Here is a 16,979-nt window from a genome sequence, read left to right on the forward strand (position 1 = left end):
CTCCTGTAGTTTTGAGGAGAGATCACCAAAGACTTCTTCTCCAAAACTTCTAAATACAAACTAGGATGTTGTAATTTGTTACTTTATAATTCTTTGCTGGGTTTACTGTGGCTGGCTGCCAGGTGCCCACCCAGCCACTCTCTCACTCCCTCTTCTCAACACGACTGGAGGAGAAGATAAGATGAAAAAGCTCGTAGGTTGAGGTAAATGCGTGGAGGTCAAATAATCAATTACTGTCACAGACAAAACGGACTCGACATGGGGACAATTAATTCATTGCTGGTTAAAACAGAGTTGGATGTTGAGAAACAAAGACAAAACCTAAAACACCTTCCTCCCACTCCCCTTGAAGTTGAAGGCTCAACTTCAGTCCTTCTTTCCCAATTCTTCTACCTCTTCCCTGCTCCCAATGGAGCAGAGGGGATGGGGTATGGGGGGTTGGGTAGTCAGTAACAGTTCCTCACTGCCGCTTTTTCCTTCTCACACTTTTCCCTACTCTAGCATGGGACCTCCATAGGCTGCAGTCCTTCAGGATAAACCTGCTCCAGTGTGGGTCCTCCATGGGTCATGGTTCCTTCAGGGCATATCCACCTGGGGTCCTCCACGGGCTGCAGCATGGATATCTGCTCCAGCATGGTCTCCACTGGCTGCCAGGGAATCTCTGCTCTGGCACCTGGAGCACCTCTTCCCCCTCCTTCTCTGACCTTGGTGTCTGCAGGGCTGTTTCTCACACTTTCCCTCACTCCTCACACTGCTGTGCAGCATTTTGCCCTTTCTTAAATGTGTTTCCTCAGAGGTGCCACCAGCTTGGCTGGTGGGCTCAGCTGTCTCCTGCAGCGGGTCATCTGTTGGAGCCAGCTGGCGCTGGCTGTGTCCAACATGGGGCAGCCCCTCACATCCTTCCAGAGAGGCCACCCCGGCTACCAACATCTTGCCGCAGATACCTGATAAAAAATTCTCACTTTTCCTGTCACATTTCTAAAAATTTTTACAATAAAATACTGAAGTGTTTTCATTCTTGTTACCTCCCCTGTTTTTCCAGGTGATGTAGCTTTAATCAGATGATTGTTCATATCAATGATGAGTCATTAACAAGTCCTTATTTTAGAGCAATTTCAGCTCTATTGGCAAGAAAATACTTTTATTAAAGTAATTTACAGATTTTTTTGAGCTGTTCTTGTCCTGCAAAACCTGAAAATTACTGCTCAGCATTGCTTTCCCCTACAGATTCTTTATGAAGAACTGGAGCATTTTCAAAAAAAGTATTAAAAACCGTTATTGGCTCTGAATTCTTAAAGTAGGAATAAATAATGAGGAGGAAAGGTGAGGAAAGATCAGCTCTGAACAGCTTTTTGTAATTTGGGGATTTACATGAAAAAGGTGGAAAACAGACATAAAGAAAATCTGTATAAATTACTCAAGGGTTGGAAATGGTATCTACTGATACTTGGAGAGTGACCTGTTAACTTAGCAGGTGCCTTCATGGGAGAAAATACTTGTTCTTAAAGGGCTGCTCAGTCTGGGAGGAAGACACAGAAGGGCCAATGGCTAGAAGTGAAAGCCAGAGACATTGGAATGAATGTAGTATAATAGCAATCATCTTGTGAGTATATAGCTTATCCAGTGCTTCATTTTTTTAAGGCACTCTTTGCCACCTATACTGTCAGATGACTATTACTACTGTTTTTCGAGTATCTGCAACTTTCTGAATATAGTCATAACTTTACAAAATTGTCTTACTGCTTCACGTAGCTGCTTCTTAACTTGATTTATATCTACTTCTCATCCTCCTCCCCTGCTTTTTGACTGTCTGTTAGAACACAAATTTTTCAGTCTTAAGGTGTGGCTTACTAGAAGTGTAGGAATAGCCTGGTAGCACTGTGCAATACTGCTAAAGGTGGCAGTGGGAGAATCTATTATTCACTCAGGCTTCCTGCTGAGGTTAAGTAAGCAAAATATATATATATATATATATATATGTTTAGGTACATATAGATGCACAGCTTAGGAATGAGAGAGCTGAATAATTCCTTTTTGACCTGCATTAGCTGTGAAATGTACTTGTAAATAAAGATTTCAGTTGATGTTTCTGAATAGATAGCAACAGATTTTGCTTTCCCAAAAACATAGGGGAGCTGTTATATTGACATTATACAGTTACGGACATATTTGCATTTTGGTTTCTAATATGTTTAAACTCTCAGAGTAAACTTAGATTTTTAAATTTTTTTTAATGTTTAAAAATCATCTGTTGACATGCAGTTAGGATGGGTTAACAAACTGCTTGAAGTTTTTTAAAAAAAAAAAAAAAAGTCAAAATTGTGAATAATCCATATGGTAGCCAGTGGAAGATTCTCAAATATACCCATTTTACTGGAATTAAGTTATTCTTGTTTCAGACTAAAAAGTGAAGATAGTGCTTAACTGGGGGGGGGGGGGAGCTTCAGAAAGGGAAAGGCTTGTGCAAAAGACGATAAGATTTGCAAGTCAAATGCAAATCCAAAATAAAGTAAGCACAAAACCAAAAAATTTTTACTTTTTTCCAAAGAAAATAGATGAAGGAACACTGCCAAGGATTTTGTTGAAGTAGTGGATTATCAAAATATAAAGCAGTTTCAAGAAGATGCTCTAGCTAAAAGTCCTTTTCACCCATGTTTACTACAAAGGAGTTTAGGGAGTTTTTGACATCGTGAATGGAAGGCAAGTGGGGAAGGAGTGGTTTAGATTGAAGCATTCATCTGATGTTGATAAATAAAAAATTGCTTGGAACAATTGTCTTCACCATTAGTTGACCTAAAAAGAACTCTAATATTAAATCCATTAAATACTGGTGTTAACATTTTAGCAATTACTTAAATGAGCCTTGAAATGAGAGATGAAAATAGGATACCAATTTTTGTACTTCATTGAGGATTCTGGGAAGTACAGACTGCTTAGCATGAATTCTATACTGGGTAATTGTTTGAAATTATAAAATGAATGATACTATTAGATGCACCAATTTTAAAATAATAGTAAAAAGTCAGTGTGAATTTAAAGGAAAGTTATGCCTTATTATTAGAGCTTTACAGTGTACTTGGATTTTTATAAAGCTTTTGACAGGTTCTGTCAGCAAGACTTCTTATAGAGACAAAGTAATGATAAGTTGAAAGGCAAGATCTTTACAGTAATGCTTAGTTAAAGAACAGGAAACATACATTTTTGTTATTGCAAAATGTCACTAGAGGAGTTTCACGTATATCTGCAAGGATCTGTTCAGTACTGGAAGTGGTCTATAGTGTGGTGAATTGCAAGGGGTGATGCAGAATTATTCAGGGCAGCACTAATTGAAATGTCTGTGAAATCCCCATTCTGAAACAGTCAAGGTGTAGAAAAATCTCTCCCGAGGAGTCCTGTCTTTTCCTACGACTCTCCTACTACAGAAAAATCGTCTTCAGCTGTGTGGTTAGAAATTAACAAAACCACACTGCTTGCTGGTAGTGTTTTTTTTTTTTCTTTTGCTTTCTCCCTCTTCTATTATGTATAGAGCCGTAGAGCAGGGCAGAAATATATTGGACAGAGAAATGAAAAGGCAGCAGGGTATGGTGAGAAGTGAGAAACTGAATGTGTGTAGAAAGCCAGCTTATAATGTTAAGAGCAAAAATGGGATGAGGAGAGCGGACAACTTCATCATTGGCTTTGTAACAGAAATGGATTCAACTTCATGCTTAGGAAATCCCTAATCCAGGTTGGGGGTAGTTGTGAGAGAAAGAATCTCTCTGTCCTAGAACATTTGCTGCTGCACGTGGTAGAAGACCTGATACTGAGGCAGATGAAACTTCATGCTTCTCTTCTTAGGTTCTTACTCTTCTCTAAGAGCTGTTGTCTACTTATGTATATTGTTTAATATTTTAATGCTTTTAATGCTGAAGGCATTCCTGTGTGAAGAATAGTATAGACAAAAATTATTATGGTTAGGTTATTATCTCGACAAGCTTATGATATAAGTGAAGATAATTAGTTGTATCTTCATATTTACATGTAGTTGCTTTGAAAAATTCTAAAACTAATCTCTAATGTTCTTTCAGACCTATGTAATATATTGTTTAAGATTAAATTATTTAAGTTACTGGGACCAGAGTATATGCAACCAAATTTAAGGATTAAATAATTCAATTAACTGTTTATTTTCTTGGGTGTCTGAGGACTGAAATGGCAAATGTGTCATTCTGTTAATTTATTAAGTTGTCAGTGGAATTCTGGGATCTTTACAGGCCTGTACATCTGACACCTCTTTAAGGGAAAACTATCAAAAACTGAAATAAAGAATAGAATTAATGAGCACCAGGTAAATTACCTGCATGGAGTCTTGAACATTGCTTTTATAAAGGGAAGTCCTGCCTTAAACCCTCCAGACTTCTTTGAAGGATTACGAATATGCAGGGAGAAGGTGATCTGACTGATAAAAGTCCACTTGATTTTCCAGAAGGGTTTAACAAGGCTTGTAGGCTTTTAAGGAAAGAAAGCAGTCATGGGATAAGAGGAAGGATATTCTCTCAGGTAAATAATTAGTTAAAAGATGGGAAATGGAAGACAGAAATAAATAACTTCTTCATTAGAGCAAGATTAGCAGTGGAGTTTGGCTGGGTTTCTCCTAAGAATCGTGCTGTTCGCTGTATTCATGTAGTATAGTGAACATGGTAATATGGTGAAAAGGCGAGTTTTGAGGTGAGAGAGTTTATCAATGATAGTGGTATTTGGAATAATGAAGATGAGAACAGACATTGAAGAACTGCAAAGTGATCTTATGAGTTTGACTGACTGCTTGGGCAATAAAACGGCAGAAAAACTTTCCAGTATGTAAATATGAAGTGATGCAAATGTTGATATAGTGGATGACTGTCCTAACTTCATGCACAAGATGAAGAGCTCTGAGCTGGCTGTGATCCTTGAGGAGTGAGATCTTAGGAGTTATCAGTGCTGGCTTCATTGAAAACATCAGCTCAGTATCATTCAAAAACCAATGCAAATAGTAGAAATTATTAAGAAAGGAATAGAGAGCAAAACAGAAGAATCCTTATTCCACTGTATGAACTCATGATTAATCCTGCTGTGTGCAGTTCAGTACCTCATTTCAAAGAGGTTGGTTATAATGGAATTGCAGATCGTTTAGAGAAAGGCATCATGGGCAGTATTATGCATAAAATGGCTTTTACATGAGAAACCAGCTAACTAGACTGGGAGTCTTTAGCCAGGAAGAGACAACTTACGGGGAAATACTACAGAGGGATAGTTTGAACAAAGTTGTAAGTGACATGGAAGTCAGTAGATGGTAGACTATTTGATGGTTCTTCACTCAAAGCCAAGAGCTAGGTGTCATCAAAGCTAGCAGGAGCCAGGTTCAAAATAGCCAAAGTAATGTGTTTCCTTGTATAATGCGTAGCAGATGTGTGCAACTCCTCATGAAGATGATGTTGCAAATCCAGAAAGTTTACATAGTTTCAGGGGAGACTGGAAAAACGATTGAATGAGAGATTCATTGAGGGTTAATAAATAGATAAATATAAATAGATACCAGCCTAGAGAAATTCCTTGAGCTTAAAATAATTGGAGTTAGGGAAAATATTAGGGGAAATATGAGGTAACCTCTATGCTTGCCTTACTCTTAGTATCTGCATATGGCCCCTGTTTTTTCAAAGCAGAGTGGGGCTGGAAAGGAGGAATGATAAATACAGTCCTTCTTGTTATCGCAAAGTATGTAGTTAAAGTTTTCTGCAGCTGCACTCCCTGAGCACAGATGATGAGCTTACTGGCCTGCCTTGACCATTGGTCTAAAACAGTATAGCTGTCCTTACGGTTTTGTTGGCTCAATTAATAAAAATTGTACTGGTGGAAATGGAATTTGAGTAATGGCTTTGCAGGAACAAAGGGTTATGTGAACATGTCGTGGCTTTGAATATGAGTTCAGATCATTAATACACTTTAGCAGATCTTTAGAGCTTCACAAGAGATCTTTAGAACTGTAGCAGACTCTTAGTGTTCAGCCACAGCTGCATCACAATGCCAGATGTGTATTAGACTTGATAAAACAAGACTGACTTCAGACTTCTTGTAGGTAAAGCAAGAAATTGTAAGAGTATGTAAGAACAATGTAAGAAAAATAAGACATTATGGGCAAGAAATTACATCAGGAATCCTGTTACATTCTGTTATTGGATAGAAACACACCACCTTCTTGTAGGTTAAATGTATCCTGAATTGCAAAACTGTCTGGGATTTTACTAGGACCTTTGTTCTGCAAACATTTGCACAGGTATTTTTAAATAGATGCTGCCTCATGGTTTATTTGCAAGATCATGGACTAGACTTGCTGAAATCAGCGAATCACCAAAGTTAGATGAAGCATAGCACAAAGTCCTAGCCAGCTAGAAAAGATTATCCAAACTTCCATAGAGCAGTGATTTTAATTGAATCTACAGTATATTGATGACAGGAAGAAATGGTCTAAAGCTAAAATTTAATCTAAAAAAATCCAATTGTCTTATATTGTCAAGTCAATATAAATAACTTCTGAAGTTTCTTTATAAACTCTCAAATAGTAGCCACTTCCCAATTTTATCAATAAAAGGGTATGTAGTTTTATACTTATTAATGTTAACAGGTCTAAACGAGTCAGACTGTTTTCTTGAAAGGAAATGCTTTATTGTCTAAAAATGTGCTTTTAATGTAATTGAAAATAGAGTTGCTCATATGTAAAAAAAATCCTAATATTGTAAAACCCTGTCATGCTGAAAGAGGTGGTATGAAACTGCTAAGTGGAGATACACATGTAAGAGTGATGGTAAACAATAAACCACATTCGTATCTTTTCTATAGGTGCACAGTGGTTTGGATGAACTAATCCTTCAATATTGCCAGCTATGTATGATAAACCATGTTAAAGGATTATTATTTATAGCAATGCTATGGATTTTTTACATCTACACTTGTAGTTTATTTTCATTTTGAAGACTGTAGACCATAACTCTGTACTTTAATTTTGTATTCAGTATGGGGAGTTAATCTCAGAACGAGGCTTTTTTGATGCAAAATCTGAATGCTTGTGTAGTAACAACAGCTGTCCCCTCACCATGTGGTGTCTTCCATTGCTTTACTGTAGAGATGAATTTTGGCCCAGTGTTTCAGTAATATTGGACACACATGGTTTTAGGTGACAAAGCAGTATGTTTATGCATTCATTTGACTCTCGCAGTTACAGTTGGCTACAGATTAGAACAGGGAGAATACATTCGCACCATGACCACCCTCATTGCTGCTTGTAGTAGTTGGATCACAGTAGGTGCTGTTGCATCTAAAGACACAATTAACTGTTGCTGAGGAATTGCAAATTCACAAAAGCTCTTTTACAGCTTTAGCGGTTGAGAGTGGATTTTCTAAAAGCTTTTTCAGAGATTTTCCAAATTTGTAAATGTTTTAGATCTTCACATTCTAAAATTATTGTCAACTTGAAATAAGATTAACAAGTTGATATTTTAATGTAGCTAATTCACAGCACAAGAATTCATTAGCTATGTAATTAGCTACAGACCTACAGAATGATTGTAGTTTTGTCCTTTATTGAGGAAAATAACCTTATCAGTTCTGTAATATTTACAAATGGTTAGTAAAGTTTTGAGCACATAGGAAAATCAAAGCTTACCGAAAAAGTCTGAAAATAAAACTTGCTAGAAAGCTTTCTATGTGTGTATATCACTGAAAAGATCATCTTGATTTCTGTGTGTAATTGCTTAGATGTGCTTTGGATATGGTAAGAGAGAATAGCTGTGAATTTACTTAAAAAAACAAAAAACAAAAAAACCACAAACAAACAAACAAAAAAAACGAAACCCAAACCTGAAACAACAACCACCCTCACCAAAACAACAACAAAAAACCCCCACAAAGTTTTAATAAAAATTAAATCGAAAATTACAGTAAACTGCGTATTAAGGCTAATTTTGAGGTATGAAATTTGACTGATTTTCGAACAAAAGGCTTTTAACAAAAAACTCAGAAGAATTCATTATCTAAATTACAATGATGAAAATTTTTATAAGTAGACCATTAAGTACCCCAAATCTTCCCTTCTAAAAATCTCTGAGAAATATTTTCGTATAAAATACGTATGGAGTATAATATAATAAATACATGGAGTATATTAACTTGTTTAATACAATAAAAGTAACAAGGTTATTGTGCAATGTGGAGATTTTCTATGTATTTGTCATTTCTTCCATAGGCCAGAGTGTAATTGTATGATAATGCATGTAATGTATGTGTGAGATCTCTCACATACACATGCGCACACACACACTATTTAAGCGTCTTGCGTTTGAATCATCATGGATAATTAATTTTATACTTGTATTAAAAACAACCCGAATATGAATGTCTGAGGCTTTCAGCATCGAATAAAGGACTACATGGATCCAAACCAGGACGATGGATGAAATCCTTGCTACTATTGGCTATTATTTACTGTCTTTTAAGTGGCAGGTTGTATTTATGCCAATTTATCTGCTTCAGGGAACACTCTTGATAGCAGAACAAAGTGAATAAAAGTAGTTTGCTTTGCAAATGAATGCAAATGGCGGAGCCTTTCGGGAAGCCCTTTAACAGGAGCAATGCACTTTGATTATGAGTGAAGCTGCCATTTGGACATGGTGAAAAGAGCACGCTTGAACCATTGATTGGGGGAGACAGTAAAAAGTCAGGAAGGGCCCCGTTAAGCTTGCAGTGCGGCAGGCGGATGTCAGTGTGGTTAGAGCACAGTGGGAGAATGACAGGCAGGATTAGTGTCAGGGAGAAGCTTTGCTGTGGTTGTGGAGATGGTCCCTGGGGTCACTCACCTCTGACTGTTGTGCTGTGCTGATGGCTCTGTAATGCAAACTGCTTGATATGTGCCCGTTCATTATCGGAAATGGTGATTAGCAGAGGTATGTCGTCAAGAATTCCTTAAAAATAAGTAAAATGGCAAACTACTGATGGTAACAGAGATTCGGCTCTGCAGTCGTTGCCAAAGACGCTGAAAACGTCAAAGACACTTACTGGTCTTGCCTTCTGAGGCAAGCGCGATTTCGTGCCTTCAGCTGCCGTAATTGTGTGTTCCTTGCTTGGTTCGCTTTTATTTGGCCGTTATGAAGACAGTTATTTTTAACAGATTGTCTTATGTAGTTAGAGCAAAACATTTTTATAGCTTTTGGTTATTGGGTGGTGGAAGCATCCGGTTTGGGTTTGTGGCATAACCGGGGGGGAGGGGGGAAGGGGTGGTGTTTAATAGTCTTAATGGAATATTAGAATCAACAGATTTCATTCCTGAATCATCCCAGAATGCGAAAACATAGGATGATTACGGTGACAAAAAGCTAAAATGACTGTTCTATTCAGAGGCTTTTTAAAAAATGTGAAAATGAGGATATTTTCTTTGTCTTTGCCAAAATATCTTACGTGTGCAATTAAATAAATGCTAAAATTTTGCATCTTAAACTGTTATTTCATTTTTAATAAAAGTGGTGTTGCTTTTTATCTTTACTGTGTTTTACAGTGTTATGTACATTGTATACATGTTGATAGAAATTGAGTGTGTACAATATACAAAATGCATTTTTTGAGTGTTAAGGATTTTTAATATCTTAACTGTTGGTCTGTTGTTTTTATGCATTTTCGGCAGCAGCATAGGGAGATGGCACCCAGATACTTGAAACTATTAATTTTTTTTTTTACACGATTTGATTAATTCGTTTGAAGCCTTTTTTCAGTATATTACCTCACAAAAATGTGTCCAGTATCCCAGTGTAATGAATGTTTTACAAATGTTTTACAGGCACCTGAATGGACAGAGGAGGACCTCAGCCAGCTGACAAGAAGTATGGTTAAGTTCCCAGGGGGGACCCCAGGTCGATGGGAAAAGATTGCTCACGAATTGGGTCGATCAGTGGCAGATGTGAGTTCACTCAAATTTGCATTGTATAGAGAGTGACAAACCAGAACAAGACAGGCAGTGTAGAAGGCAGACCTGTATGGGGGCCGACATTGTCTTTTGAGAGAGGCTACAATCCTTTTAGGACCTGGAAGTGAACCATTAACTAACTATGCAAGAAGCAGATGTCAGCCAGTCTCTCCCTCCACAATTAACAGCTGTAACTGATCAGCTGGATGGGGGATTCTGGTGCTTACAGACTTGAGCTACTGTAACCCAATAACAGAAAAACAATGCACTTTGGGTTTTGTAGCAACCTCCTTTCACTGCAAGTGAATGTTTGTGTGACTTGGTTAAGGATTACATTTCTGTTTCAAGCCAGTCCTTAAAAAATGTAGATGAGTGAATGGTGTTTAGACAGGTGGTTTCCATTAATTAAACTGAAATATCTCTACGAACTTTAGAACAAGTTATACATACGATACTATTTCAGTCCCTTTTTCTGGATTATATCATAGTTAATAATGATATTGTGTAAAATGATTAATACCCTTGTTAATTTATATCTTATAGTATTGTACCAGATATCAAAGAAAGCTTGTACTTACGGATTTTAAGTGTTATGATCTTAAAACCCTTAGGGGCTAGGCTGTAAAAGACTTTTCCTTTTCAAGCAATAGATCACCAGAACATGATGTAGTGTCTGCTGAGGACCATTTGAAAGCCCTTTCAGCTGACCCTATTTTATAGGCTCTGGAGGGGTTAATGAGAATAATGTTTAAATCTGTTGATGTACGTTTTGAGATTAGATGTTCTTTATTTATTATATTTCAGGAATTATCTTAAATAATGGGAAACAAAGCCTCTGGCTAGAGTGAAATGTAACCCATTATAGCTTTCTGGGCAATTTGCATGCTTCTTAAGTGTTTTTTTCCCCTGTTGATAAAATCACAAAAAGATATTTTTAGAAGTTATTTTTAAAGATTTAATGCATTATACAGTTCTGTTACATATACTAGAAAACAATCCATTTGCATTCTTACCATTTTAGAACAATACATATTATTTGCAAGTAAGTGGATGTAAGCAAGAAGTTACTAACCTGCTATGCAAATGAAATTAAGTCTTTTTTGTTTATTCTTTTTAGTGTTGTTTATCATACTACTGAAGTGGAGTGACTTTATTAAAAAGATGCTACATTTTACTAAGCAGAAATTAACAGCAAGAATATTTCACATGGTTTGGTAGTATGCTGTGTGCATGGGGAAGATCTTTTGAGATTGCTTTAGAAAAACTGATTAATTTGCCTGATGCTGATAATACAACCATGTGGAATAATTCCACATATACCCATCACAAAACTAACACTATCTTAAGACTGCCTTTGGCACCCATTTTCTGCTTTATTCCTTGATGCAGGTGTAAAAACATTCTTTATTAAGAATCCTTTGCATAATATATTTGGCCACCATACTTGCACACATCCAGTACTGGAAAGAAAAAACAAAGCTCGCTTGCTTCTTCCATTAGGTGAGAATTCTCTTCAGTGAATTGGAAAGAGAAATGAAAGAAAGGTGTCTGTTCTATGAGCTGTCATTTTCTTGTATGGAAAAAAGGAATTTTCAGGGATTTTTATGTGTGGAGAAAGGTCTGAGTGTAATCCCGTTTACTTCCAGTGACCTCCAACTCTATGATTAATATAAGTGTTCTCCACACAAGTTTTTACTTCTCTAAAAATTTCTCACTGCTGATAATGCTAGGTCAGTTTTCCTGACACAGACTGCTTATTAGAGTTTCTGCTACTTCTGTCATTGCATTGCACAGTTACAGTGATTAGGTTTTAAGAGGAAACACTTAAACAAAAGCTTCCTGGAAGCTTCTCTGAATCTCAAACTGTTACTGCATCAGTATCAGAAATGTTGAAACTGGGATCTACTTCACATATATCCATTCACCTGTTGAACAAGATGTACAGCTTATCCTTTGTATTTGTTGAAGGTGACATAGAATAAGCATATAAATTTACAGCACGGATTATTTTGCTTGGGCATCACCGTAGTTGACTAAGAAATGTTATGTTAAAGCTGCAGGAAAACAATTCTGGTTTTGTTAAACTTTGTGCACAGAAAAAGAGGTGTTTGCATGTGCAGGCATTGCTTGCTGCCCAGACAACTGTTCCCTTTTTCCACTGGGAGAGGTGCAGGGAGATAAGTTTTGGTGTATGAGGTGCTGTTTTGAAATAGTTTGTGTAGAGTTTGGGAATCCTTTGCTTACAGCTAATTTAATATTAGTCAAGCCAGAGAGAGTTTGAACTGTGTATTTTCTGGCAAATGCAGTAGATCTTGAAAAAGAAAAACATTCAAGGGCAAATTTGAATTTGTTTTTCCAACATTTTCTGTGACACAGGAAATACTTTTTAAAAACTTGAGACCACTTTCTGCTTGTCTTCTCCCATAAAGTATCAAGAGCAGTAAGGCTTGGTTTTCCTTTCACAGTTAGAGAACTATAGTAGAAATTATTGACAAGGTACAGTGTGCTTGTTTCCATGTTATTTTAAGCATTCAAACCCTTTTTAATAGTAGATTAGCTAAATAGGTGTTAATAAAAACAGTTCAAAGTAATCCAGTCCAAAATGATCTCTACTTTGTGGCTTCTGTCTCAAAGTTTTCTTGCTCAGCAAAAAAGGGCTAGAAAAATGTTTCAGTACTTTTTAAAGAATAAGCTGAAACCACTCATATACACCAGAAGAGCATAATTGAAATTCACTCACTCTAACCACCCCAAAGAAATTACATTTCAAATTGTCTTAAACTCCTTCCTTTTTTTAAAAAGTAAATTCCTACATCAAACTATATTTGTTTCCACTGGCAATTTTTATGCAGGACTTGAGGAGCGTGTTCTTGGCTTTTGTGAACTTTTCAGCTTCATGGTGGTGTTCTAACTTAGTTTTGTGGGTTTATTTGTTTTGGAGGGGTTTTTTACATTTCTGAATTTTTCTCCTGCCATTATGTTAATAAGTTTCGGAACAGTATGAAGCAAAGTTTCCAATGCGTGGAGCCTTAAATACTGCTTTTTCACATACAAAGAAGGCCCAAAAAGGTTGTGTGTCTGACTCATTTCCAGAGAGATTTGTTCAGCTTGGAAAATTCTTCCTTGATTTTGCTAGAACATGACTTTGATAACACAGAACCTGGTAAGCACATGTAATTCTCACAAAGCTAAGAGGAACTGAAAGTATGTTGGAAGATGAGTAGAATTCAAAAAGGTCAGGACAACTTAGAAAAATAAGATGCAAAAAATAGGGTGAAATTAAACAGACAATATATGCAAGGACACACAGCAAGATGGTGATCAGGTTAACAAATAAAAAATGCCAAACAGCTGGCTAGGGGAAGCTCTTAAAAAGCAGGAGGAATGTGGGGATTAGCAGAGATAATGAGCTAGATACAAGTCAACAAATAGCGAGTTGCTGTGAAAAGGCAAGCATCTTACTGAGAATATACAAACAGGAGGATGGTAAACCTGCATCTCTGCATCCTTAGTTTGTGTCTAGTTTTCAGTACTGCACTTAAACACGTGATTCAATATAATGAGTCCAGATGAGAATAAAGAGAATAATAGGTCTCTAAAGTGCAACCTACAAGGAAAGATTTTGAGGCATTCATGTTGTTGAACTGAAAGACATTATGAACTGAGGATGTCAGTATTCAAATATATAAAAAGAAAACCATAAAGAGGAGGGGGCTTGTGCACTGTAATAGTTTTATAGGGCAAGAAGTAATTACCTCAAATTTTATCACAGGCTTCAGAGTTAGACATTAAGGGGCAAAGAATTAAAATGGAGATGATGAAGCAGTGGAATAAGCTGCTGTGGAGTCTCTGTATTTGCAGGCCTTTAAGAACAGGTTATACAAACATCTGCAAGAAACAACATCAATGTAGTGGTTCTGCCTGAGGTTAGGTCCTTCGCTTCATATGGTCTATGATTAGACTAGCAAGTGCGAGCTATCTAGGAGGAAAGGGGGAGGGAAAAAAACCTTCCCTACAATTGGAAGCATGTGTGGACTAATTTTAAAAAATGTAAAATTAAAGCCAGATAGTCACTGTAGTTGGTTAGTAATCACCGCATATACCTTAGCTTGACTTGTTAAATTCAGTAATTCCTAACAAAGTAATCTTTCAGATGGTTTTTTTCTTTTCTACTGTTATTCATATTGGGGTTTTGTAGACACTTAGATTTGTTAATAGTTATTTCCCAAAATACTGCACAAAAAAGGATTACTATAAGGCCCATTATATGGGTATGTCTACCAGATTCCCTGTCCAACGAAGTACATACACACGATGTGATGCAGGCCACTGGAAAAGTGCCAGCCAAAATCCGACAATGAACAGCTATGTCCATGCTGTAGTGCCCTCAGCTCATTCAGCTCTACTGTTTCTATTTATGCTGCCTCATGTGATACCAGCATAAATATCTTTGCAACATATTCCTATGCTTTTCAGCTCAGAGCTAGGTTAAGCCTGCAATCGTGGTGCAGACATACTGAAAGAAGGCTTATTACTTTAACTTTTGTCATGTTAAATATAGGATATGTTTATCTTGTCTCTCTTCAGGAAGACATCTTTTAACAGCCAATGAATAATCAACCCAAAATAGATGAGGTTGTTGTGCTCTTTTTATCAGTATGTTTAATTATTTAAATTGCTAATTGTCATTTTAATATGTGCATATTGGGAATTTAGCAATCTTTTCCCATAAAGATGATTTTCAGCTGGCTTAGTATAATGAAATCTTACTGCTTTTACAACTGAAAGCTTCTACAGCTTTTTAAGTAATTTTTATTGCAATTGCCTGGTGTTATAAATTAGATTTTCAAGTGTTTTGATTATGAAAGGGAAATGGAGTTCAGTTAACTCTAATCAGGGTTTCTGCCTGCTGACCTGGTTACCTGTACCACTGCTCTCTGTCATCCTCTAAACATCTGTTCTTTGACCCATTTTCCTTGCTGAATTTGTTGCTCCAGGGTTAGTTCTCATTCCTGTCCTCCAATACTTAAGGAAATAATTGAGCTTTTAAAACAAAATACGAAAGTTATTTTTTGAATGTCCTAAGCACTGTGAACACCCTATAACATGGTATAAATAATGAATGGAATGGAGTTTCAAGACTATTATTTCTGCAAAAAATATCTTGTTTGATTTGACAAATGCTAGGCCTTATGAAGATTTCTAATAATGATTGTCAGCTTTTGCTGAATTAAAAAATTGAGAAAGAGCACTTAGATGTGAAATTATATAAGTATATTGTATTTGACAATGCCTACCCTTATAGATAAAAAGTTTTAAAAAAAAATATTTGCTGAAAGGCATAAATTAATTTCAGTAACTACAAAGGACGTTCAAATTGTAAAAATAACAGAGGAAGTAAAAGCTGTCTGGCATGCCAAACAGACTTTAATGTGATTATTAGGTACAGGTTTTTTAAATTAAAGGCAAAAAGATCTCAGATTTCATACTTGTGAAGTAATATCATTCACTTGTCTTACAGGATTTAAACTGATTCTGTTTGCTCCTGCAGTCACTAATCTCATGCATTTGTGTTGCAAAACCAGACTGATTAGGATTTGCTGTTTGTATAGAAAAACACTAAGGTAGACAGCAAAACAATACACGGGTAGATATATTTGAGCAGACATTCTGGTGGACAACAGGATGACCACGAGCCAGGAATGTGCCCGTGTGGCCAAGAAGGCCAATGGCATCCTGGGGTGCATCAATAAGAGTGTGGCTAGCAGGTCGAGGGAGGTTATCCTCCCCCTCTACTCTGCCCTGGTGAGGCCACATCTGGAGTACTGTGTCCAGTTCTGGGCTCCCCGGTTCAAGAAGGACAGGGAGCTGCTGGAGAGGGTACAGCCAAGGGCTACAAAGATGATGAGGGGACTGGAACATCTTTCTGATGAGGAAAGGCTGAGGGACTTGAGTCTTTTTAGTCTGGAGAAGACAGGACTGAGGAGGGATCTTACCAGTGCTCATAAATCCTTAAGGGGTGGGTGCCAGGAGGATGGGGCCAGTCTTTTTTCAGTGGTGCCCAGTGACAGGACAAGAGGTAACGGGCACAGACTTGGTCATAGGAAGTTCCATCTAAACATGAGGAGGAACTTGTTTACTTTGAGGGTGGCAGAGCGCTGGAACAGGCTGCCCAAAGAGGTTGTGGAGTCTCCTTCTCTGGAGATACTCAAAACTCTCCTAGGCGCATTCCTCTGCTCGAGGTGAGCCTGCTCTGGTGGGGGGGGTTGGACTAGATGATCTCCAGAGGTCCCTTCCAACCCCTGTCATTCTGTGATTCTGTAATTATCATGAAACCCAAAGGCATAACATTGGGAGGGGGTGTGTATTTTGTGGCATCTCTTTTATGTACAAGCAACAGTTTCAGCTGTTAAGTCTGAGTGAGTGAGTTCATACTCATTGTACTTTATGTGCCATTCTAGAATAGATTTCTTATTTTTGATAAATGCAAGCTCATTACCTTGCCAGCAAGAAAATATCTATAAGAGAAATGATCCATATGTAAAAGTTCATTAATTTATTAGTTTTTTTGCTTCTGGAGATTGTTTTCCTAAGTCTGTTTTACATATCATTTTGTATACTGTGTCCGTGTTAACTCAGTTACTGTGCTCTCCGTTGTGGGTATTCTGAAACATTCACCTGTAGCAGCTTGCATATATTTATATAATCAATAGTTCTTCCAGTTGCTATGTTAGTATTAAATTCAACATGTAATTTACTCAGTGGATAAAGACTAGTTATGTTACATACTTTTGAGAAAATCGGTAACAATCTACTAAGCAAACTGTTATAAGCCGTGCCAAAACAAAGGTGCATCTTCTAATTTGAAATATTTCATTTCAAGAGATGTAGTAAGTTGCAAATAAGGATACTTGCAAAAAATGGATAATTATTTGGCTTTATGCTTCAGTATTTGAAGCTCCAGCAGTCTGTTAAAACTGGAAGACAATTTTAGCAGCCTTCTTAGTGTATG

At 37.0% G+C, this 16,979-nt stretch overlaps 1 protein-coding gene across 1 annotated transcript in view; it reads left to right on the plus strand.

Moving 5' to 3' along the window:
• The window catches only part of DNAJC1 (DnaJ heat shock protein family (Hsp40) member C1), a 114,779-nt gene that overhangs the window by 88,235 nt on the left and 9,565 nt on the right, over window positions 1–16,979 (plus strand). Inside the window, exon 9 of the mRNA XM_059818682.1 lies at window positions 9,842–9,961. Coding sequence (XP_059674665.1) covers window positions 9,842–9,961 — 120 coding nt within the window. The remainder of the gene's footprint in view (window positions 1–9,841; window positions 9,962–16,979) is intronic.

Source organism: Gavia stellata, chromosome 6 (assembly GCF_030936135.1).
Source record: "Gavia stellata isolate bGavSte3 chromosome 6, bGavSte3.hap2, whole genome shotgun sequence".
Taxonomy (NCBI): domain Eukaryota; kingdom Metazoa; phylum Chordata; class Aves; order Gaviiformes; family Gaviidae; genus Gavia; species Gavia stellata.